At 46.0% G+C, this 26,543-nt stretch overlaps 1 protein-coding gene across 3 annotated transcripts in view; it reads left to right on the top strand.

Moving 5' to 3' along the window:
- Positions 1-26,543, top strand: part of LOC118231377 (serine/threonine-protein phosphatase 2A 55 kDa regulatory subunit B gamma isoform) — a 73,635-nt gene that overhangs the window by 24,572 nt on the left and 22,520 nt on the right. For all 3 annotated transcript variants that reach the window (XM_035425119.1, XM_035425118.1, XM_035425120.1), the window contains 5 exons: positions 12,854-12,951; positions 15,429-15,594; positions 18,685-18,797; positions 20,441-20,618; positions 25,844-26,008. In XM_035425119.1, coding sequence (XP_035281010.1) covers positions 12,854-12,951; positions 15,429-15,594; positions 18,685-18,797; positions 20,441-20,618; positions 25,844-26,008 — 720 coding nt within the window. The remainder of the gene's footprint in view (positions 1-12,853; positions 12,952-15,428; positions 15,595-18,684; positions 18,798-20,440; positions 20,619-25,843; positions 26,009-26,543) is intronic.

Genomic DNA, 26,543 nt, shown 5'->3' with positions numbered 1-26,543 from the left:
GAATAGCAACGGCTGCTAATGCATGCAGCGGTGTCCTTTTTAATGACACCATTGACACCTCTTGTATTCCTGTGTGGCTGCACTTGAGCTGGAGCTGGTTTTGATGCAGAGAAATGACGGGACACCTGGGGTTCCCGGTGTTAATAGAAACGGCAGGGGGGGGGGGGCCCTTAAACCCCCCCCCACACGACACCTGTAAATGAATCGCAGCTGGTGCAAGAAGGCTGCAGCTAACCATTGCGGTTTGCCTCAGATGTGGCATTTGCTTCAAAAAAAAGATTAATGTTACACATTCATAAAACTCTCTAAATAACCTTTTCTGGAATTCCCCGTAAGGTCACTTGAGGGGACTCAAGGGGGACTATCGGCGTTGTGTACTATAGGTAACAAGGGTTCTGAGTAGGAAAGGTTTTTTTTATCCACAATGCCTTGGGACATAGGGAGTGTTATGTGACATTTTTCTGGCAGAAAGGCTTTTCCCCACATAGCTGGAAGAGAAAGAGTTAACATCACTCTCCCAGCCAGGAGGTGTTGGGCTGAGGATAAGCTTTTGTGCGCATCGACGACTTGTCCTCCTTTTCCTTTCCAATCCACGTTCATGCAGAGAACTGCAGCCAGGCTAGTGTGACCAATCTGGGGAGGGTTCATTAAGAGAGGGAATCCGTGAACCAGGACGGAAGTGTGGAGTCGATTTGCCCTTGTGTTTAGTAACCGTGTCCATGGTGTTAGCAGTTACACCCTGAAGCTCTCCTCTGCTTCCTGCACTCATAGCCTAGCCGATGCTCATTGTGTTGGTGTTCAGGCAGTCCAAGCCTGCTGTGGAGGGAGAGTGCCGTTGGTACACATGCTTGCACGCCATATGGAACATACTGTAGGTTTCCATAGGAACAAGACACGAGAAGCACAGACCACCACCCCCACCCCTTAACTCTCTACACACATACATACACACAACACTTTCTCTTTCTCTCTGTCACACATGCACACACACACACACACACACACACACACCTTGTGTTTCTGAATAGACCATGTGTGCTTGCCGTGTCGACTAGGGGTTCATCCTCAGTGCTGAAGTGTGTCGCATGTGGAAGAGGGTGGAGGGGGTGGAATTATGAATTCTGTCAGCACCACCTCCTCCTCTCTTACCTTCTGCTTGTGTACATGTTCATGTGTGCATGCATGTGTGTGCGTGTGTGTATGTGTGTCTGTGTATGTGTGTTCTTGGCCACGAGCTGGCATGTGTACATACATGACTGTATGATGCATGTGTGTATCCAAGAGTGTCATGCATCTATTTGTGAACATCTGTGTGTGTGTGTGTGTGTGTGCGTGTGTGTGTGTGTGTGCGTGTGTGCGTGTGCGTGTGTGTCTGTGTACGTGTGTTCATTTTATTTGAAAAACTCATCCATCAAAGGCACTTTGCATTTATGTAAAGCAGGTTTAATGTTCCTCCAAGAATTCTCCACCCTTGTTTTTGGAACATCCTTGGACTTATGCCATTTAGTCATTGTCTTATCTCCTGGCAGCCCACATGGAGCTAGCTCGCTGTGCATCTGATACCATGCAAAGAGAGTAGTAGCAAATGTGTCCCTTCAGAAAATAGAGTGTTTTTCACAGGAGTGACTGATGCTTTCCTCACCACTGGATTATGAATGCACAAACACACAAACCACAGCTCTAACCAGGCGAGTGTTTCGTATCAGTAGTGGAATAGCAGAATGCGTGGCATCTGGTTAATATTTCCCAACCATGCATCCAGGCTGCTGGTTCCAGTGTCTCGGCCGGCGATGCCGTGCGCAGGCGGTACGTGGGACAATCAGGAAGCAGAACCGCTTCGTAAAACGGCTTTTTCTTCTCCGCACCTCCTGCCACCGCCCACTTTGCCATAAAGGACACACCGCGTGAGATGACCTGGAATAAGCACCGGTCTCTCACGCTGTTGCCATGGCTACTGTCAAAGGATGCGAGTGGAAGCGCTGTCACCGCGCAGCAGAGCATGATGGGACGCGGATTGGGATGGGGAAGGGGCTCGCTCATTACCGGCACAAATGCCAGATCCCATTCGGGAAATCAGGGCAGTTCGGCTGCACCATGTCAGGCAGGTTTAGTCAAATCGTACTTCTGATCCTTATCATTCCTATTTACATCTCATTCATGGCTTTTACAAACAATTAAATAGTATCTATAATTTTGGGCTGGACCACAACATTGGGGCCAGCCCTATAAAAGCGAACGTCTGTGACTGAGTGACTGAGTGATGAAGCTACACCATTGGTCGGCCGAGTTATGAAGTTACACCATTGGTCGGCCGGTCCAGCCATATACTAGGTTTTGACCTGGTCTTGTTATTATTTTTTTAATAGATAACCTTATCCAATGAACCTTATATAACTTCATTTCATGTGAGACATTTATACAGGTGCCTATTTACTGGTACCTATTGAATTCAGGTGAAGTAATTTAGTCCATGGTATTACAGAAGTGATCCATCACTGACCATGTCTCTGAAGATTCTCATCAGCCAGAAGCACTTTGGCGCTCTCACACAGACACTGAACTCACACGTGTGTCTGGGCAGTCCTGCTGCTGGTTGTGTTCTATTTATTTTATTCATTTTACCTTTTTTTCCTGCCAATCTCAGACCTGGGTCAAATACGTATTTGTTTTGGATTCAAATACTTTTCTACGCTTTACTGATCTTGTCTGGTGTATTGGAACCAATGAAATACTCTCAAAAAGTGCAAACCCCACCTTCTGGTCATATTGGCAGGCTCAATTACACCAGGCAAGATCAATAGAGCACAGAAAAGTATTTGAATCCAGGACAAATACGTATTTGACCCAGGTCTGGCTGATCTGTCACTCATGCAGGGAGTGCTCAGGAATGATGGGATGAAGTCATCAGGTTTTGGGATGTTTTTGAGAAACACTCCCTGTGTGCTGCCAGTGAGACATCGGTAGATTGGTCTGCCCTGTTACTAGACAGCCACCACAATCAGGCCAATGTAGCTCTGACACTTCATTTGCACCAATCTGAAAAGATGGCCAGAAGTTAGATTTTTTTCACCACAGTATGAATGGTCCCACCATAAACCCTACCTGTACCATATCGCCTTTCTAGAGGCACCTCTAATGCTACAATGCCTCTGAGATGACGCACACCGCACACACTCCAAATAGAGCTCAAGGAAATAAGACGTCTCTCAAAAAATATACAGTACAGGGAAAATGCCTTGCCAGGAAATGTTTCTATTTTTACCATCTTGCTAATGCCCTCTCTCCCACTCTCTGTTCTGTTTCTCTCATTCTCTCATTCTCTCTGTCTCTCTCTCTCGCTCTCTCTCTAACACTCTCTGTTCTGTTTCTCTCATTCTCTCTGTCTCTCTCTCCCACTCTCTGTTCTGTTTCTCTAATTTTCTGTTCTGTCTTTCTCTCCCTCTCTTTCTCTCTCTCTCTCCCGCCCCCTTCTCTCACCTCATATGTAGCTTTTTTGTTATTTCCTGTCATGGAACACTTTAATGATTGAATGCACTTATCCTCACCTCCTGAATGGTTGTTTCCCTGCTGCTCCTGATTGGCTGTTTCCCTGCACACCCTGATTGGCTGTTTCCCTGCACCTCCTGATTGGCTGTTTCCCTACATGGATGTACTGCTGAAGTGAGGTGTCCCAGGAGACGGGAGATGTGACAGGAGCGCTCTGGCTCCCGTTCTGGGACGTCAGGACGACGTTCACGGAGCACTGAGGGCCTGTCTGCGTGGCGTCTGTGTGATGTGTGACACCTCGTGAAGAGGGGGGTTATGGGACAGGGGGTGGCGGCCTTAATATGGCCGTGTAAATTAGCTTTTACATGCTCACAGCATGTCAGCATCTGGATTCAATATGCCTCTCTTCCTCAACCCCATCAACACCCCCTACCCTCCCCACTCTGCCTCCACCTCCACTGTGAATGATAAGAGCTTTGTGCCCCTCTGTCTAATTATTCGGATGGGCCCTGGGGGACTATGGGGAAGGGGGGGCGAGCTGTCACTTGTGTCCTACTCCGGTCAGTCCAATCTGGCCCCCGCTCGCTCTCCTGGGTGTCCTGTCCGAGCAGCATGTCCTGGGAAAGTGTATCTCCCAAATCGCTCTTAGGTTCAAGGGACGTCAAGCTCCTGGAGTGTGTTTGTGTGTGTGTGTGTGTGTGTTTTTGTCAGTGCAATGCTTGCATGTCAGTTTTTTTGCTCTTAATTTCTATATCAGTTATTCAATCACCACTTTTATTCATTTGTAATTCATAAAGTGGTACACATAACAGCAGACTGGGTTTTTGCCGTGTATTTTAGAGAAAAAGCACAAACATTTTGTCTAATTGCACGGAGGAAATTGAGATTAAAGGAACACACAGGCTGAGGTGTACTGCAGGTCATCTGAATGCTCCTCTGCACATGCTTTAATTCTTCCAGTCCCCTAAACCCAGACGTGGTCCGCCCCACTCTTAGTGCTTTCTGCTTTCCCTCAGTGGGCACAAAATGAGCATCGAATGCATAGCAGCAAATCCAGGAAGGATTTTAAATAATACAGTGGTAAGACCCTTGGGTGAGACATATTATATGCATTGCTCTGTGAAAACACCTATAGCAATGCATCTCAGAATGTATGTAAGGTATAAAACAGTGAGGGTCACCGGGTCTGCCCGAAGTCTCAACCTCATTTTTTCCCAGATTCATTATTAACACGCTGGTTGGTTTTAGATGCACCTTTCCCTGGTGTGACCTTTGACCTCACTTTGTGTGTCTGTGTGCTGTTGTGAGGAGGTGAAGCAGGCCAGGAGCAGGGGTCTGGGGGCCTGGGCCTGTGAGGGAATAAATGAAAGGGAAAAGCTGTGCGAATCCAGGGAGTTGCGGATTCACTGCGGTGTCAGCAGCCTAATTGCAGCTTTCACTCCAGATGGTAAAGAGGGGGGGCTGTTGGGGGGGCTGTGGGGGGGGAAGAAAAGGGGAGGGGTTCTGATTATTTCTCGCAGATTTCTTTAAATAGAATTTGACCAAGTGAACCCAGGGCCCACGGGGGGCCTGTCCTACTTTCTTCCCGAAGATTCAGTGCATTAAACAGAAGCAATTGAATGGAAATATCATTCTATAGTCCCCAATGGGACATTTTTCATGTTGTTTTCACAATAATACTGTATATAATAAAGCAACAGTAATGAAAAAAAAAACAATTATGCTTTGAAGCTTAATATGCCCAGTGTCCTTGGGGGTCATAAAAGTATACAATATGTTATATAGACAGTGCTTGCTGTTTTATAACAATGCAACCTATATGCAAAGTATTCACTTTCTATATGCAAAGTGTGTTCTTTCTATAATGGTATGTGCAATATACAATTTACACATTGTTCTGTTTTGTAGCAGTACACACAAAATCCACATGTCTACTAAATGCTATTATATGCTAGATTAATTGAACCTAGATAGACATTGCTCAAAGTATTTTATTATAATATGCAAATAGTGATCACATAAATGGGCCTGTATGAGCCTGTATATGCCTGTTTGTGAAGAACAGAGGAAGAGATTTATTTTCAGGAGAATGTGCTGAGCGGTGAACAGTAATGTTTATTAATGGTTTATTAAGGCTGTATAACCGGCATATTACTATTTATTACAGAAGTATTACTCGTTGTTGTTCTTGCTTGTCGCCACCTTCACCTTCTCTGAAATGAACAAGTCTTGTGGAAGAAAAAACATGACCATAATAATTTAAAATTATTATAACTTTGTTTAGTTAAAGGAGGGTGCCATAGTGTTTATCAGCAAGTCTCCCTTTGTAAATAAGTGTGCTTTATGATTCATAAATCTACATATACCCACGTTTAAAAATGAACTGTCAATACAAACATTGTTGTAATTTTCTGAAACTGTCTGTCTGATTTCCCTGCATGTTTATTTTGTTATTAAATGTTGTATCAGATTAGCTTCACACAAATGAGCAAGAATTTATAAACTGCCACCTACTAGTTATCATTTGAAATGTCAGAAATTACAGTGTTGGTCATTATTGCTGCTTTTATCCTAGTAATACAATGCTGTCAGTCAAAAATTAGTCTTTTCTCCTCCCAGTTTCCTGTGAGGAGATAACCTTCTGGAATGAAAAGAGAAAGTGTGCCGCATAGCGTAATGGATGGCGTGGTGGGGACTTACGTTGGTGGCTTCCTGTGTTTTCTGTTAGCATGTTGTAGGTGTAATCATCGTGTCCTGTGGGCCCAGCATGACAGCCTCTCTCTCCCCACTTTTTTCAGTTACTCATTACCAGGTATGACATAATTGATTTTAAACTGCTCCACTCCCCCCACCCCCCTGCAATATTTCAGGTGGGGCAAATTATGTCCCTGTCGAATGTGTAACCCCTCCACCCACCACTGTCTTCCCCTTACACACACACACACATACATGCACACACACACACACACTCTCTCTCACACACACACACACATACACTCATCCTGCAGATATTGGTTTTTCCCTGCTGTGGAAGGTGATAATAGTGAAGGTTTATGAGACGGCGTTTATAAATGGTGCACATTGTCTCTAATTAGAACAGTTTGGGGTTTTGCACACTGCCACTTAGACCCCCCCATCCCTCCAAGTATCTCTCATTACTGGAACCAGATGCTTCTCTGTTGATTTGGGGAGTGGGGGAGTGATTGGAACCCTTACGAGCTGCCCTATTCTGGAATGTGTGGTAACGTTGCTCTGATATGACTGCACGCCCATTGCGGACATATTGGATGATTCCTGTGCCTGTCCCTGGTGCCGTTTCAGTGTTCTTCAGAACCCTGTCGAGTGAGCTTCGTTTCATCGCTTTCCGGAAGGCGTTCCCCAGAACGTTCCGGAACATGACTAAGCCGCGCGTCACCGTCGGGTTTCTGGTTAACTGCCGGCGCTGCTTTCTCAGTCAGCTGGGTGGCTCCACCGTCTCACCCAATCAGCGCGCTTGTGTTTGTACTGACGGCTGCAGTGGTGCCATGACCCGTTAGGATCCAGCACTGAGCCCCCAGATGACTCACTGGAGTATTTCTGTCCCATGCAGAGAGTGATGGTAGCCACCGCTAAAGCTGTGCTAAACAATCACCGGGCCACTGGATGGGGCTCAGTCAGCAAAGAAGAACTACATTTAAAAAAAATAAAATTAGGTCAGTAATTTGTTAGTGTCTTGTCTGAGATCTGTTTTTCCAAGGAACTAATTATAGAACTGATGGCTAGGCCATGAGATGATTGAAAATGTTCACGCGTGAGGGCTGTATTTAAAACCTTCCGCCGAGTGCACGGTGCTGTGTATAGCGGCGAAACCAGCCGAACCGAGGAACAGGTGAACGCCTGATCCCCGATGCTTAATTAGAGGTGTTTGCGAGAAGCGGGGCTATTGTGTCGTTCAGATTGATGCGCTCTCCCCTCTCAATAAGGCTCTGAGTTCAGCTCGTAGTCATGGCAACCCACGTACAAGACTACCACCCCACCCAACCCTCCTCTCCTGATTGCTTTCTGTGGAGAATCCGAAAGTTGGAGGGGGGTGGGGTGGCGATTTAGCCAGGCATTCCAGGAGAGCAGATCTCCCTGTCTCCAGAACAGGCTGCAGTAATCCATTGTAATTATTCTGTTTTTATTCAAGAATCAGCTTCTCTCGACTGGAGTGGGAGCGTTTGTCTTCTGAAATGAGCTGAACTGCACCCTACTACACTGACATAAATATGTTCATAAAACAGGTATACGTGCAGTATAGTATACACTATATAGCATAATTCTGTGGAGATGCACTGTGCTCTAAAGGAATGGGCATTTCATTTCCTCGTATAGGAGATGCGCTACTGCAGTATGCACCCAGGGATTTCTTACACACAATAAAATCAGGTGGCTAATGCAAATTTTCTGATTGAAAGCACACTTAATAAACAGTCTGAATGAGGAAACAGAGAGAGGGACAGGCTGTAGACAGAGCAGCACTGGGTGAGGTGTTTAGATGGTAGTAATCTTGCTTGATAGCCTTGCTGAAGCAAAGAAACAGACTAGCTTGCGCTATCTATGGATTTCTCTATGGATTTGTGTGTGTGTGAAAGACGCACAGACATCCGGGCTGTGGGAGTGCAGTGAGTGTGACGAGCTGTCTCCCGCATCGGGAGCAGGACACCAGCAGTGACCCGCTTCTTCTTCCACCGCGAAAACTTACTGTGATATTACTCGCTGGTACGGGTCACTTGGGCGGGCCTAACGGAACGCCGCGCTCAAACCCCGCTCGGGCCCAAACCCTGGAGAGGCGTGAGCTGTGTGTGCGGAGATACAGCTCTGCAAACAGGAGGGAACGGGAGGCTCCTGGAAGACGCAGATATCGGGCTTTTCTCCAGGGCTCGAGTAGAATCGGCTTTAGTCTGAGGGGAGGGGGAGGGGATTGGGGAGGGGGGAGGGGGGAAGGGGGATGGGGGATGGGGGCTTGCGCGTGAATACCATGCGCTGGGAAGGCTCTCTACTTTTCTTGCGTTAAATATTTGGATGACTTTAAAAATAGAAAATGGATGTCGGTTTTCGATGGTAGCGTGCCCAAAGGCTTGTTAAACAGAAAGTCTGAGCGTAAACTGAAGGATACATTAATGCAGGTGTTTGTAACAAGCATGTGCCATCTTTCCTCTCACGACACGCAGAAGGAACACTGTCGTTCATGTGACGCGTGACAGCTGCACGCGTGCACGGCCCAGCCGGGTACGTTTACTGTCATGTGACCTTTAATGTGATCAATAAAAAGAAGCAGTCTGCCTTCAAAAGGTTAAGCATTTTTCATTACTGAAATCACCATTGGTGCCTAATCACCCAATTGGAGAAGGGCTGCGTGTGTCACAGCTGTCAGAGTATACACTGATTACACTGAAGAGGAACAGGAAGAGAAAATGATGAGGGCTTTTTGTGTTCTGAGAGCCGATTGGCTGATTTGCACAAGTGGTGAAGAGGCATTCCACTGGAAGGCTTGTATTATGTTACTTTGGTTATTGAGTGTATGTCTGGGGACGAAGAATCAACCAAAAAAAAAATAATTTACTAAAAAAACTTGGAGATCAGTGATATTCAAAGAAATATAAAAGTGTTACTTTGCTGTAAAGGTTTATTACAAGCCATGGCAGGAGTAATTTTAAACATTTCAAGCTGCCTAGGCTGCAATGACTGTTTTTAAATCCCCTACAGAGGAGATGAATGTGTTTAAAATGCATATATGGTTATACTGTATACGCACTGGATGTATATGTGTTGTAGGGCTGTGTGCTTTAGCTTGTTTCTACCCATGCCTTTCACTCATTCCCTCATCCCCAGCTGAACTGAATCTGAGCTGTTTCTCCACAGGCTTACTGTAGCTGAATGCTGCCTGGCTGAGCTACCGTAGCATCTGTGACTGTTAGCCTGGAAGGCATTTTCACACTCTATATGAAACTGAATGGATATGGATTTGTGTGTGTGGGTGTGGGTGTGTGTCTGTGTGTGTGCGTGCGCTTGTGAGTGTGTGTGTTCATGTGTGTGTGCACGCAGGTTTGTGAGTGTCTGTGTGTGTGTGTGTGTGTATGTGCCTTTGTGTATGAGCGTGTGTGTGGGTCCTGGATTCTCCACTCTATAAATATGAGTGTGTAGGAGGTTTGTGGGGGAGGTGTTCGAGTGGGTTGAGTACAGTTCTGTGAAGTCTCTTCTCGCCGGAAGCTGTTTTCATACTATCAGGGCCAGAAATTCACTGCCTGCTGGAGTCTCAGACAGCCTTCAGCACTGTTTCCATTTCTTCACTGCACTATGATCTAGTCATCATTAAAAAACAAGATTAAATCTACATGTTGGCGCTGCTGGTGACTCATCCGGTTAAGGCACCAGTCTTCTAGTGCATGGATACACCCCGCCCCACAGTTCAGGACCGTGCCAGCACTGACTGTGCCCACTAGCCCCTGAGGGCAACACATAATTGATGGTAGCGTTGCCCATGGCTAAGGAGAGTATAGTCAGCAGTGATGCTCATCTCATAATTCTGTGGTAAATCAGGCACTTGTTAGTTTCTGTTCAACTGTACACAAAGGGCCTGATTTACTAAGACCTTTAGCACATGCAAAACTAATAATGTAATCAATGATTGGTGCAAAACAAATACCATAACCAATCATCGGTCACGTTATTGGTTTCCCCTTGCTGAAAGGTTTTGCTCATTCTAAAGGTGCGGTCTCTGTGCGAGCCCAACTTGTGAGCTGCAGGGTGATAAACAGTGGTGAGCTGCAGGGTGATAAACAGTGGTGAGATGCAGGGTGATAAACAGTGGTGAGATGCAGGGTGATAAACAGTGGTGAGATGCAGGGTGATAAACAGTGGTGAGCTGCAGGGTGATAAACAGTGGTGAGCTGCAGGGTGATAAACAGTGGTGAGATGCAGGGTGATAAACAGTGGTGAGATGCAGGGTGATAAACAGTGGTGAGCTGCAGGGTGATAAACAGTGGTGAGCTGCAGGGTGATAAACAGTGGTGAGATGCAGGGTGATAAACAGTGGTGAGATGCAGGGTGATAAACAGTGGTGAGCTGCAGGGTGATAAACAGTGGTGAGATGCAGGGTGATAAACAGTGGTGAGATGCAGGGTGATAAACAGTGGTGAGCTGCAGGGTGATAAACAGTGGTGAGCTGCAGGGTGATAAACAGTGGTGAGATGCAGGGTGATAAACAGTGGTGAGCTGCAGGGTGATAAACAGTGGTGAGCTGCAGGGTGATAAACAGTGGTGAGCTGCAGGGTGATAAACAGTGGTGAGCTGCAGGGTGATAAACAGTGGTGAGATGCAGGGTGATAAACAGTGGTGAGCTGCAGGGTGATAAACAGTGGTGAGCTGCAGGGTGATAAACAGTGGTGAGATGCAGGGTGATAAACAGTGGTGAGCTGCAGGGTGATAAACAGTGGTGAGATGCAGGGTGATAAACAGTGGTGAGATGCAGGGTGATAAACAGTGGTGAGCTGCAGGGTGATAAACAGTGGTGAGCTGCAGGGTGATAAACAGTGGTGAGATGCAGGGTGATAAACAGTGGTGAGATGCAGGGTGATAAACAGTGGTGAGCTGCAGGGTGATAAACAGTGGTGAGATGCAGGGTGATAAACAGTGGTGAGATGCAGGGTGATAAACAGTGGTGAGATGCAGGGTGATAAACAGTGGTGAGCTGCAGGGTGATAAACAGTGGTGAGATGCAGGGTGATAAACAGTGGTGAGCTGCAGGGTGATAAACAGTGGTGAGCTGCAGGGTGATAAACAGTGGTGAGATGCAGGGTGATAAACAGTGGTGAGATGCAGGGTGATAAACAGTGGTGAGCTGCAGGGTGATAAACAGTGGTGAGCTGCAGGGTGATAAACAGTGGTGAGCTGCAGGGTGATAAACAGTGGTGAGCTGCAGGGTGATAAACAGTGGTGAGATGCAGGGTGATAAACAGTGGTGAGCTGCAGGGTGATAAACAGTGGTGAGCTGCAGGGTGATAAACAGTGGTGAGATGCAGGGTGATAAACAGTGGTGAGCTGCAGGGTGATAAACAGTGGTGAGCTGCAGGGTGATAAACAGTGGTGAGCTGCAGGGTGATAAACAGTGGTGAGCTGCAGGGTGATAAACAGTGGTGAGCTGCAGGGTGATAAACAGTGGCGCAGGAGGAGAGCAAGTGCATGTCTGTACCCTTCAGAATAACCAGATCCAGTAATGAGTCCTGACATAGGACTGAGCCTTTCAGATTGGGGGGAAAAGGTAAAAACAAAAATCTACACCTGTGAATTGGTTTCTTTTTCTTCCTGTTCAAAAAAATGATGTTTGCCCTGCAGCCGTTTATTAAGTCTATGCAGTCACTGGCCAGAGAGCGACGCGCACACTGCAAACACACAGTTTCATTACCCCTCAGGGACACAGGGATTGGCCAAAACACACACACACGCTCACCCTCAGGACAACAAGCAATGATGGACTATCTGCCAGTACCGCAGTGTGTTCTCAGCCTGAATCAATCGTGCTGTGAAATGGCTTTTTTTTCTCTACGGGAAAAATGCAGTCAGTTTGTGTAAATCTCCGATTTTCCCTGAGCTTCTTTCTGTGCACTTTCAGTGCAATCAAACTATAAAGAAGCATTTTGTTCTGTTCGTAAAGTGGCTTGACTTTTGGTGGGTTCAGTGCCTGATGATGATAATGTATTTTTGCTCTCTCAGACTGCCCTTTTGGTTTTTAATTGACGTGCTTGCATGCTAATTTACTTACACAGTATTATGAGCAGTGCAGTGGGTGGCACCTATACAGTGGGTTGATCCCAAGCAAAGTATTTATAAATTGTTTATATGTGTTAATAAATTGTTTATAATGGTTGTCAGGCTGCTGTGCTTTAACATGTGAATGGAGTGTACCAACATAGAGCCACGTATAAATGGCATATCCTATTTTAATTTCTGTGAATATAAAAATTGCTAGAGATTGATTGTTTAAGTGTATCTTGAGAGAAAAATATTGGGTCCATTGAATATTGGTATCTACTGCCAAATGACATCAGCATCACCATTGTGCCATTTTTAAGGTGATTGTGCAGTGATGTTCCTGGATAATTTCTTCCTTTTATGGTTTCACACTGTAATTGTCAATTGATATCTTTGACGTATTAATTTTTGAAGATAGACATGTTTGATCCAGGATGCAGTTAATTATCAAGATGGCAGTTATAAATGAATAATGCATTCTGAAGCGTTCCAGTCTTTGTGCAAAAAATAGAGGCAATGTCTTGCCAGAAAATGTTTCTATTTTTACCGTCTTGCTAATGCCTCTCTCTCTCTCTCTCTCCTGTTTGCCTTTCAGCTGATATAATTTCCACAGTAGAGTTTAACCAGACGGGGGAACTGCTCGCGACCGGGGACAAGGGGGGTCGAGTGGTCATCTTCCAGAGGGAAACCGAGGTAGAGTACAAAGGCTTTTGTCTGTGGTGTGTCAATGTCTCAGTTTTAATCACAGCCATTCATTCTAACTGCCACGCCAGTTCTCAGAGCTAATCGGAGGCAGGCATTCACAGTAATATGCCTGTCTTCAACCTAATCAGAGATAGGCATTCAGCCCCAACACTAGGACTGGGCCACAGTAATTAGAATTCCTGATTACCTGTACATTTAAGAAATTCATACTTGGTAGGGGTGGGGGTGGGGGGGGGGGTGATAATTGGTTAATCTCCTGTTATCGGAAGTTTCAAGTCCAAACTAGCAGATCTGTGATTAATTTCTCTCATCTAAGCTCAACAGAAAGATCCCCTCCCATCCCCCATCCCTGCATTTGAATCAACCCCTTCACTGCGCCTTGCCACATATCCGTTCGCTGTTTGATGCAGTGTGGTCAGCATGAGGTCACGGGCCCTGACGGGTATACACTGCTGGGATAAATTTCACCCCACCAACACAAACATGGCTATTTAAGAGAGCTGTACATTTAGACCGTCTTATTCAGAAACTTCCACTGAGCCCCAACTCTCTGTGTTGCATTTGATTGTAAGCACTGAAGGAAGAGCTGAGAAGAAAATCCATAGCCGCAGCTGACAGTGTACTGCTGTGGACGAGCCGTTTTCTACGCTGAAGGTCACATAAGCTTATGAACCTGAGCTCATAGCAGATAAAACCCCTGGCATTCTGAGCCTCACAGCATGGGGGGGAGGGGGGGGGAGGGGTGGGACAACCACGACCGACCTCCCAGGCTACAGGCCTGTCATTAGTCAGCAATTAACAAGAACGATTAACCTTTAAAAGCGCTGCGATCGCTCAGCTCTTTCTCCGGCGCTCACTCGTTCAGACAACAGCAGTGGCCTGACTGCACGCGGTAGCCATGCCGGTGCGCTCTTCCTCCAGCTTTACCCAGAATTCCCCCAGGAGAGGAAACAGCTTACCTCACAGCTTTTCGAGTACAACTGATGCCTCAGTCAGGCATCTCTCACTGCACCTCCTTATTGTTCTTTTATAAATTAAATGTGCAAAATGCTGTGTACATACACATAAAATAAATACGTGTCATTATGCTGTGGTTATTTCACATATTTATCATATATAGTTTGGCTAGTTGAAATAAATTTGGTGGCACTCCAATAATCTTCAAAAACATGTATATTTGAAAATAATTAACTACATTAAATTGTAGAGCCTAACACCTCAAGTAGCTTGATGTTCTGGCTATGCCTTTTTCACTACTGTGAGCATTAGAAGCGACCTTTTACAGCATATCCATAGAGATCAATTAGCACTCATGAACTCCCCTATAGGTAAGAAAGCATGACAAAATAGTGCACCTGTGTGGAATCGTCCACAAGAGTAATGATACACTGAACAAGAACAGGGATGTTTTCCAAACATCAAATGAAAGAAGTAAGGCAAATTGGTGGCATACATCATATAGCGAAGCAACGATATACACAAAGCATATGAATGGCTGTCTTTAAGGAACTGGGTGGTTAGGTTACTCATTATTATGTTAACATATATTTTGTATCTCATATAATAGCCGTTATCATAAAAGGAAAGAATCTTATTATGTAGCAGAGACATGGAATAGTGGCTCCACACAAGGTAATGATTATGCACACGAATCGCTCAACGCTGGATGTTCCAACAGTGCTCCTCCGTCATCACAGTAACTATATTAAAATGTATTCAAATGAAAACGGCACATTCTTATTATCGATGCCATGTGATTCGTACCTGGAGAGGGGTGTGACACCCTCTCCTCCGCCCTCCGTCAGTTTCGCAAGGTTTAATCTTCCGTCAACCGGCGCTGACGGTACCGCCGCAGAGCCGTGATTGGCTGCGGCTCGACACAGACCCGGCTGGGCATTAGCATTAGCCCAAGGTTACGCTGTTCTGACTCAAATTAAATGCTTCAGACTCAGTACAATGTCATCTGGAGTTCAGACTGTTGTGTTGGTGAATGATACTCTCCGCTAAGTAAGAGGAGTTGTGTGTTCGTGTCTTGCGAGCAGAGTTGAGTAGATTAGGAAAAAATCCTAATGCTACAAATTTGGTTAATTGAAGCAATGAGTATGAGCAGTAAACAAGAAGTATGAGCAGTAAATTAGGAGGATACAGAAATGATTATCTGTTGCCTTCTTAGAACTCAGTTTTTTATTTTAAGGAAAAAAAAAAGTTTTTTTGATAGAAGTATTGTTGTTCCTACCTTCTGGCATGTTGTCAATTCATATTTTACATAAATAACAATGAGCAAATATTATGTAGCATTTGATAATTGTTTTTATGTAATTTTGATTTGAATCACACACTAATATTAATACTAGCACTGCAGTGGACATTTTACCTTTGCATTGCTTTTGTGCAGTTTCACAGTGTCAATTAGAACGATGATAATTGTCTAATGTAAAACTCCGTGACTGTGGTCTGGTTTGCAGAGTAAAAATGAGCCTTACTGTCCAGGCGAGTACAACGTTTACAGCACCTTCCAGAGCCACGAGCCCGAGTTCGATTACCTGAAGAGCTTGGAGATCGAGGAGAAGATCAACAAGATCCGCTGGCTGCCGCAGCAGAATGCCGCCCACTTCCTCCTCTCCACCAATGGTAAGAGATTCTGTTCTCTGACTTTGCAACGTGGGAGTGGCTTCTCTGCAGAGAGTTGTGGATGAGGGTATCAAAACATGGCATTGTTTTTCGTAGTTGCTGATACAATAGAAGGCAAAAGAATCATATATAAAAAAATCTCCACCATTAATTGTTTCACCCCTGTCACTGAAGCTGTTTTATATCTCTTTCTTACAAGAAGTTGCAATATGTTGCATGCTGTACAGGAATACTGGGCTCTAAATTATTCATAGTCAGTTATAGTTCTCACTATTTCTTCAAAACCACAGTGTGTACAAAAGCTGTCCTTACCAGTATGCTCTTTTCAGTTATTTCAGTTTATTAACAAACTGAAACACAGTGCAGAAATCTGATGCATGTATGAATCGCCTCAGTCCTTTCTTTCAATCACTATTTTCAGCGGTATGGCCAGGTTCTGAGCTCAGAGGCAGATATTCACGGCGGGTGTGTAAAACGGTCTGCTTTCTCTCTGCTGGGGATTCTCTCTCACTCCCCTCTGGCCGTGAATCAGACTCTCGCGTCACGTGACCGCTGCGCTTTTCGGCGTGTGTTAGAGGATCCTGATTCGCCGGCCTGCAGCGCACTGCCAAACACTGAGCTGTGAGTGGCACGGGAGAGCAGGCCAAGACGTGGAGAGGAGAGACGTGTGGGGAGTAGCAGACGAGGAGCGGGGGATGAGGAGTGAGAGTGGTAGAGTGCTGGAGGAGCTGTGAGGCGGAGGGAGAAGAGGTGGAGTGCTAGAGGAGCAGGGGATGGAGGGGGAGAAGTGGAATTCTGGAGAAGTGGGGATGGAGGAGGGAGGGGTAAAGGGATGATGAGGAGGAGAGGTAGAGTGCTAGAGAAGCAGGGGATGGAGGGGGTGAGGTAGATGGATGAGAAGGAGGAGCAGTTGAGGGCTAGAGAAGCAGGGGATGAAGAGAGATGGAATTCTGGTGAAGTGGGGGAGAGAAGAGGGTGAGGTAGAGGGATGAGGAGGACGAGAGGTTGAGTGCTATAGAAGCAGGGGATGGAGGGGGGAGGGAGCAGCCCAGCTCTCAGTTCTGTCCTGGTGCTGACGGTTGTGGGGGTGGCACTGACCTCAGATGGAGGAGCAGCTGTGTGTGTGCTCCTGCTGTGACAGCATCTCCCCTGGCGCAGTGCTCTGGGGTTGGGGGGGGGGGCAGGAGAGGACATGGCTGGACTGTTGCGGGGGGTGGGGGGGGCAGTGTAGGCCAGACATTACCACACAGTCCCCTGCAGCCTCCCTGGGGCATCTGGAATCACAATACCCATCACCCATCACGCATTGAACAGCAAACTTCATACAATACACACAGGTAACACTACACCTAATTTAATACACCATATCCATCACCCATCACACAATGAACAGCAGACCTCATACAATACACTCAAGTAACACTACACCTAAATTAATACACAATATACATCACCCGTCATGCAATGAACAGCACTTTATACAATACACACTAGTAACACTACACTTTAGTTAATACACAATACCCATCATACTGTCAACTCCACATTTCATTTATGGCCATAACCCATCTCAGCAGTAAACACAGCAGTAAACACATAATACACATTGCACATACTGAACCATACTCACTGTTTGCAGTTTAGTTACTGTTCTTACATCATTTATATTTGTGTTTTTATTATCTTGTATCCCACTGTGAACTCTGAATATCACATATTATACATGATGCATCACACAATGGCTACTACATACATAATATCTAGCACACAACTGACACCTGCAACATGTTATATGTACCACATAATTCTACAACTATACAAATTCTGTTTGTAAAGATGACTGACAGACACTGCAGAGGGGAAATAGATAGAGAGGTAGACAGACAAAGACAGGCAGAGATAAAAGCACAGACAGGCAGAGATTGAGGGAACAGACAAAGAGAAGGAGAGATTGACATACAGAGCAGATGCACGTGGGCCATGATTAGAATCATTTGTGCTTATGTATGCATTCTACGGGTCTGTGAGTATGAGCTCAGAGATTGACAGGTCAGAGTGAATGTGGCGTGTCTGGCGAAGAGGGCCGCAGTATTGTGGGTGGAGTTAAAATGGGGGGCGGGGCTTTGATTCATTGCCCTGTCATTCAGTCTGCCATTGATGGATGCCTCTCCTTTCTGTATAATACAGGGGGAATGTAACCAATGACACAAGTCTGATCAGGAGAGAACAGGTCCCATTATGATATCTTAATAATGGAGAAAAATATAAATTTGTATGCAGCTGGATTATTGCCTCCAAAGGCATCCACCACACCCAACCAGCCATATGATCAGAAGGCTCAGTTAAGGCTCAGTTCCCACATTGAGCAGGGATGCCTAATCTGAAATATTTCTGTTATTGTCCAGCTAAATATTTTATGTATTTTGCATGCAATGGGTGAAGTGTAAGAATTAGCAATGTAATGTAATTCTTGTGTCTAAATGATGGAGAATCACTTGATCTTGGTGCCCTCAAATATATGGTTTCAAAATGTTGAAAGGGGATTCTGACAGCTAAAAAAAAACATATTCAGGGCCCACATGGCTGACTGTCTGCCCACTGTATCGGTAGATCTCTGTCCACTCAGTAACAGGCTAGGGACATAAATCATGGACTTGCCATAAGATTCCATGATGAGATCACTGCAGGACACCAACAAGATACACCGCACTGATAGTACAGCAGGCTAGCTTGATGCACTACACCGATAATGTAACCGGCCAATGAAATGTGCCGCACTGATAATGTTACAGGCCAGTGAGATGCATCACACAGATAATGTAAAAGGCCAATGAGATGCATCACACTGCTAATGGAACTGGCCAATGAGATGCATCACGCTGATAATGGAACTGGCCAATGAGATGCATCACACTGATGATGTGAAACAGGCCAGCAAGGTATACCACGCAAAGGCATATAGGCAGTCAACCTGGCTAGCAAATGCATGTAAATAATTCAATAAATACCTAGTCTCAGGATGGTCTGTTTGGGGGGGGCCATGGACCTTACAGGAGCAGGTTCCACATTCTCCCAATGTCTCTGTCCCAGATAAGACCATTAAGCTATGGAAGGTGAGCGAGCGGGACAAAAGGCCCGAGGGGTACAACCTGAAGGATGAGGAGGGGCGGCTGAAGGACCTCTCCACGGTGACGTCCCTGCAGGTGAGGACAGCGGCATTGTGGGTCGGCAGGGTGGGTCGGGTTCCAACTCTAATGACTGCAGGTTCAAATCTCAAGGTGGAGCACTGCTGTGGTATTTCTGAGAGCGATGCATTGCTTATTTGGAATTCCTCTAGGAAATAACCACAAATGGAAAATGTATAACATTTTAGCTGTTAAATTTAATCTGGATCTAATTTGATCTGGATAATTGTGACTCTTATGGAAGTAATAATTCTTATTATTTTGTTCTGGGTTGTAATGATCTCTTTTACGTTTGGAGTGAAGTGGAGATTTATCAAGGCACCTATAATTTGTCGAATAGACTGAAGCTGTGATCATCATGAAATAAATGGCAAAAAGACCAGTAACTGCTCAAAGGGCATGTGAAGTCAGCCACTAACATTAGAAAGGCAAGGCTAAGCCGTCAGGGTCTGTGATCACTTTATTCTGCGGGAGATCAAACGGCCCGGTCCTCTGATCTGCCATGCCAGCAGGCTCTCTTTAAGGGCCCCGGGAACTCAATGAGACGGCCCTGCGCATCCGCGTCTGTGCGGCTCGCCCAAGTAGGTCGGCCAGCACAGGTGTGTGTGTGTGTGTGTGTGTGTGAGGTTCTGCGCGTGTGTGTGTGTGCGGGCGTGAGGTTCTGCGTGTGTGTGTGTGTGTGGGTGTGTGTGTGTGTGCGGGTGCGAGGTTCTGCCTGTGTGTGTGTGTGTGTGTGTGCGTGTGTGTGTGTGTGTGTGTGAAGCTCCGCGTGTGTCAGGGAGTATGCTCTGCCAGAGAGGGAGAATGGGTAATGTAGGGAGAGCAACACTGGATGCTATATGATAGTACAGTATCCATGTTTCAGTAGAGGAAGAAGGGGATAGATGAAAAAGGATTAGAAAGGATGGCGTGAAAGAGGAGAACAGAAGAAGGTGAGGGGGTGGGAAAAGGCTTGGAGTATGAGAACATGGTAAGGTAAAAGGGAAGAGTGAGAGATATTTGCAGGCTGAGCTATTGAGAACTCTGATGCTGGTCTCCTTCAAATTCTTACAAAGGGAAAGCTGCTTGGCGACAGTGACATTTTAAAAATAGACTACTATTGTTTTTGGGTTGAACTTGAGTTTTGAGGAGTCCTGATGGTTGATGGTTATTCTCCTCTCTGTGAAGACAAAAGCCCTTTGTTTAAGCAGCTTTCTTGAAAAAGGCACATTTTTAGAGAAGGGGGGCAGCCCTGCTCCCTTCTTCTCTTGACTGTTCAGAGATTAATTTCACACTAGGCGATTAGTGTGTGTCTGTGTGTGCATGCGTGTGTGTATGCGCACGTGCGCGCGTGTGTGTGTGTGTGTGTGTGCTTTTCTGTCTGTGTGTCTTTGTCTTTTGTGGAGACGTCAGTGTTGCTTGAAGATGAACCCAGAATAAGAGGTAAATGCTCTATTCTCTCTTCTCCCTCCTTGCTCTTCTCTCGTACCCTCCCCTTTTCTTTCTCCTCTCCCTCCCCCTCCTCTAATCTCCTCTCCTCTCTTCCAGTGCCTGGGTTCCCTACATGGCTGCTTCGATATCCTGTGCACTGTGTTCATTCTGAAATATTTGGGCAGCTTTGGTAAGACAGAACCACAGTGGTTAAGTTGGGCCTGACTGGGCGTGGCTGGTTCTCTCTGCAGGTGCCGGTGCTGAAGCCCATGGACCTGATGGTGGAGGTGAGCCCCAGGAGGGTGTTCGCCAACGCCCACACCTACCACGTCAACTCCATCTCCGTCAACAGCGACTGCGAGACCTACATGTCCGCCGATGACCTGAGAATCAACCTGTGGCACCTGGGCATCACTGACCGCAGCTTCAGTATCCTTAACACGAACATACATAACTGAGCACAACTATATATACCCTGTCCTGTTTCTGCTGTACCTTTCAGTTACCTGTACTAATCTCAACAGACACTTCACTGAGCCTATACTTGATTAAATATTACCTTATATTCATAATCATGTCTGTATCTATGCATTAAGCTTATATTTATATATTTCTATGAATATGTGTTTAATATATAATGTATTCAGGTGAAGTACCTGATCTTCCATGGGATTCAATCCCACAACCCTCTGGTCTCAGTGTCATATTCAATACACCGTGTGACTATTGTTTCTTCCAAATTTATTTGAGGCAATTAGAATAGTCAAAATGATTATACATTTCATATTTATGAATAGTGAGATGCTCTATTAAATAGGCACTTGCTAGTGGTTGCACACAATGTCTTGTACTACTGCATCTAATTCATCATCCATTTCATACCCATCATTTCAATATGGAGGAAAAGCTGAGGTTGAGACCGAGGTCATTGCAACTGATATTTATTTTAAAAGATCAAATAACAGGCTAACATTGTTACTGATGAGCCCAGCAGTTATATATTATGAGATTGTGTGAGACAGGATATTGTCTCTGAGATCATGGAAACCTGCCTGGGATGCATGTGTTGGGGGCGGGGGGCAGGGGGTATGGAGGGGGTTTTGTGGGGGGGGGGGGGGGGGGGGAGGGGAAGCAGGTGAGGGTAGTTCTGCAGGGAGCCTTGTTGTTGAACAGCAGGGTGCCCGATTCGTTAGACAGGCCAGATTTTAATAGCCTTCGTTGTTTGGAATCCGCTCGCGGTGCCTGTCAGCTCTGAGACGCGTTTCGCTAGCTGACCAGACAGCGGTGTCTGTTTACCGGGGAGAAGCCTGGCGAGGCGGGCCTGCGGCTGGAGGCTGAGCGATCGTTAGCCTGACGCCAGCGCGCTGAAAGGTCCCCGTTGTCTGAGTGTTCCTGTTCTCGGATCTCCCAGACGCTCCTTCCTGTCCTGTGAGAGCTCTTCCGTCTACGTGCCGCTCCCTCTCTTCCAGGAACTTGTGCCCTCGAGCTCCAGGTGGGGGGTGAAGAGAGCAAGAAGGAGACATCTGCTGTAATTGAATGTCTTACGTCCCGACCGGGCATGAGCACGACCTTGATCTTGAGCCTTCGCCCCCTCCACCCGTACCCCTACTGAGCCTAACTTCACCCCAACGTCCCCTCCGCCTCTCACGCCCCGCCCTTCACCCCCATCCTGGACCTCTTGCTCCTCTCTTGTCCCTCATCTGCCACCTCCTCTGTTACCTCCCCTCTAGTTCCACGCCTCCCCCAGATAAGCAAGGTGAGGCAGAGGTCAGCAGTCATTAAAATCCCTGCTTAGGAGCGCTTCAGGAGTCCGAAGGCTTACGTACGGTAGCTTAGCAGACACGCATTTACGCACGCCTTCATATTTTGGCTGGTGTGGCTTCACGTCTTTCCAGTTCCACGCACTTGCGCTGAATACTTAATTTTTTTAAATCTTTGCAATGACTTTGAAAACTGTTGACTAATAAATAATGAGTGTAGGCTAACTGAACATTTAGGCTGTTTCACGCCTTGTTGGAACTTTTTAGCACAAGTCGTTTGCGCTGACGAGCAGTGTGGGCTTTGAGAACTATGAAGAGGATTGTCTGACTGTGCTTCTTATAGAATTATGGAGAGGGGGCACGGAGTAGCACTAAAAAGAAGGCAGATATCCATGTGAACATCAAAGCTGTAAATTAGGAAGGCAGATGAGGCACAATTAAATAATTGACACCGAACACACATACACAAGCACACGCATGCACACGTTTGTGAATTTTTTAATAGAACTTCATTTGTGTGTGTCTGCAGCAGTATGTAATTTACACTCCTCCACATCCTCCCATCATTACTGACATCTTCGCGGGAGCCCTCTGGCCTTCCACAGAGCTCGGCCTATCAGGAGAAAACATGCCAGCTCATGCCTTATGGCGGACGCTTATTGTATTTTTGTTTTACTACTCATGAGAATCACCCTAACCCTCCCTACATTACAGAGACTGTGAAAACACAATATGTACAGAGGCCATGTTATTGCCTCCCGCGTGTCAGACACCCTTGAGGCATAATTGTGGTTAGCTCGTGCGTTTGGGAGCTCATATGCTTTTCACTGTACTGTTCTATTTATTGTGCTATTTTTGTGATGGCTACAGCTGTCGTTGGGAATACGGGAGTCCTGGGTTTGAACTGGGTCAAGCCGGACTGGAGTCCCACTCTCCTCTGTTTACATACAGCAGGATGAAGTGGCCATGATAACTAAACTGCCTCTCAGGCGCCATATTGTTGGAAATGAATCCCCTGCTTTACAGGTGGAAATGGAGCTTGATGTACAGTAAAGGTTGCCAGTGTCCTGGGGGCCTTATAAAGGTTGCCATAACAACAAGGCCTAAGCACTCCTCCATACCAACCTGGATTCCACTCAGAAGACTTCAGTAATGACCCTATAACTGGGTATATGTGTTATTATGATATTTAATTTTTATTATTATTAGTTTGATCATTGCTAGTAGTCATTAGTATTTCCTTAGCAGATGTACTGATGTTTTCCCCAATGATCCAACTAGGCAGAATGTTTAGCAGCTGAAACAATCAGTTTATTTAGCAAAAAGGTTCATGGGTATCACGGCAGTGCACCGCCTTCCCCCCCAAAACAGCCAACCTGCAACAGTCTGATTAAAACCTGAAATCCATAATCACTATCTCACATTGACTCCCAGTACTGTGTATATACCCAGCTTTGGGGAGGTAAACTACAATACATAAGTGTTACTCTCTCCTTTTGAAATGTATTCGTTGCTAGAAGGGGAGTGATTAATGTGTGTGCAGCATTATAAAATGCTAATTTCACCGTAGTTGAAGCCAGAGAGCTATGCCCCCATCACTGTCGCAGGGACCGCCATCCCAGCCTTCCTGGGAAGACTCCGACATCTGCACTGTGGGCTCTCTCTGGAAAGAATGAGGGCGAGCTGATGAATGGAGTGTAGAAGTGGGGCGGTGGTGTTCTCTCTCCCTGGTGTGGTGGGACAGGAGCTGGAAGAGTTTAATGCGCTGTCAGGATTATTTGGGGGTAGGGGGGTGGGGGGGCAATGAAGCCCAGAGGGTGTTAGGAATGCCAGAATCACAGATACATTTGCTTACCCAGCCCCTGGGTGCTAATATCTCTTTCTCCTTCTCTTTCCGTCTCTCTCTCTCTCTCTCTCTCTGTATCTCCCACTCTCTCTCTCACTCTCATATATATATATATATATATATATATCTTCTCATAAATGTATTGTGTGTATATGTACATATATACAATTTTAAGTATTAAAATTTTTTTGACAGAATGGGTGTCTTGAATGACAAAAGGATTTTGCAATGAAAATATTTTCAAGAATATCATTTCAACCTTAGGTCTCTTTCTCCTCTAATTATTATCCCAGTTTTCCAATCTGTTTGAGGGATTTTAAAAGCACCCTTGTGGCAAGCGTGGACAGACTGCACCAGACTCTTTCATTTCACACCTGGTGCTCAGCTCATATATTCAGCAGTTTCAGCGAAAGTGCAGATTTGGCAAGTGCTGATACATATTTTAATCAAATTACAGTGTATTGAATATATTCAGTGACCCTGATTTACTTTACTGTTGCTTAGATTGCATTGCACTGAACGTGCTGAGAATCTTCCCTGTTTTGTGGGAAAGGGCTAAATTGGCTCTCTCAGGCGCTGACTCTGCTACTGTTGGCGTTTGTACTCTATGTGGTAACCCTTAATCCCAGCTGCAGCTGTAACCTATTTTGCTATCTGAAAATGCCCGAAGCTATATTTTGATTGTTTTTCCAGAGAACGCTCCCTTAGTCCCTATTTTCTGTCATTTTTCATTTGGACACCCTCAACTGGTGGGGAGTATTCAGGGAGGTGGACTAGTCCGTAATGGAACATCCTCATTTTCTCAACGCCTGTTTTTTGGGCAGCAGTGTGGTTTAGTTATTAACAGTTTGGGCTTGCAACCAGAACCATTTCAATCAATTCCCAGGTAGGGCAATGCCACTGTATCACTGCAAGGCATTTAACCTTAACTGTTTCTGCAAAATATCCAGCTACAGGCATATATAATAAATGGATGTACAGTACGCACACGCACAAATACAGTACACACACACACACACACACACACACACACACACACACACACACACATATATTAATGCTTGTGTCTGCAGATTTTCGCATTTGTGTTTTTGTGAAAAATAGGTTGCCATGTGCAGGAGTCTCAAAGCAGATGTGGCTTCATGGAATGAGGGCAGCGATAAGAAGGTTCTAGAATGCCTTGCAATATCCCATTCAACTGAATCCTGACCTAGAAACGGAGTGAAATATTTATGTAAGCACGTCAATAATTCATCCAGGTTGCATTCCCATTCATGTCATACAGTATTCATCAGGATGAGCACGTCCTCTCTCCCCCTGCGGTTGCTGCAGCAACCGTTGACAGTGGAATCCATATGGGTGTTTGTGCACAGCTTCACTTGCCACAGAAGTGTGCCTTGCGCTGTTTAACGAATAGGCTCGTGCTGTTGGTATTATCCTGTGTCTCTGTGGGATTCCTCCGGCGAATGTGGGTAAATGCTTTTGTGACTGCAGTGACTCACATGCCACAATTTGCTCAAAGTTAGTGGTAAGGCGGCTTCGGGAATAAATGTTAGCTTTCTGTCGTCCGTGTGAAGCTGTTTAATTCTCAGCAGCCGTTTCTGCGGTTTTCCTATGTTACGGATTGGCTTCCCTTTAGAGTGTTTTGAAGCTGTGCGTGACAGGAAGCAAATCAGGGCTTGACCGTGGCTCCATTTGCCAGTTCAGACGAGTAAATATGAATGTCCCCAAAGAATTTTCCCTCTTAGAACTTCTACATATCAACCAGATAATGCCTCTGAGGCTTTGAAAATTGATGGAGCTTCAAACAATTTCCCCCCGAAAATGAAGAAAAACAGCAGCATTGTTGACAGTACAGTATATATTTTTACAGCATCTGCAAATGGCAAATGTTCCCAAGAAGGGCTGCTCAAAGCAGGTGGTTTTCTTGGTTTGTTCTGGCTCAGCGTGGTCTTGGTTGAGCCGAGCCGAGCGTTGTCACCTGAGGCGATCATCGGTGCCGCGCTGTCCAATCGCGCGCGTTCTCCTTGACCGCCCCGCCCTCTCAGACATCGTGGACATCAAGCCGGCGAACATGGAGGAGCTGACGGAGGTGATCACGGCGGCCGAGTTCCACCCGCACCACTGCAACCTGTTCGTCTACAGCAGCAGCAAGGGCACCCTGAGGCTGTGCGACATGAGGGCGTCGGCGCTGTGCGACAAGCACTCCAAACGTGAGTCGGCCCCGCCTCTCTGCTCCTGCCCCCAGCTTCTAGCCCCTTCTGCCCCCCTCCCCAGAGTCTTTCCCATATCTCAGGGAGGCTGTGTAGTACAATGGGTAAGGAGATGGTCTTGTATCCTAGAGGTCACAGGTTCCATTCCCTGGTTGGACGCTGTTGTACCCTTGAGCAAGGTACTTAATCTGCATTGCTTCAGTATAAATCCAGCTGTATAATTGGATTCAATGTAAATGCTATGTAAAAGCTGTGTAAGTTGCTCCGGATAAGAGCGTCTGCTAGATGTTTGTGATGTAATGTCCCAGACCGCCTTCTCACATCTTTTAGGGCTGCACTGTTCCCTACCAGCCACTTAATGGTATATACTACCCCACCCTCTGCATCATATGACCTCCTCATGACCCCTTTGCCCCCAATGTCATGTACTGCCCCCTACTGACCACTTTTTTCATCTGCTGCCCCCCTTTTCTACCCCCTACTCCCCCTTCCAGTCCCTCGTTGCCATGTTGCCCTTTACCCTGTGTATTCTCCC

This window comes from Anguilla anguilla, chromosome 7, assembly GCF_013347855.1.
Source record: "Anguilla anguilla isolate fAngAng1 chromosome 7, fAngAng1.pri, whole genome shotgun sequence".
Lineage (NCBI taxonomy): Eukaryota > Metazoa > Chordata > Actinopteri > Anguilliformes > Anguillidae > Anguilla > Anguilla anguilla.
The sequence above is the reverse complement of the archived record's forward strand: the minus strand, read 5'-3'. Positions and strand labels throughout refer to the sequence as shown.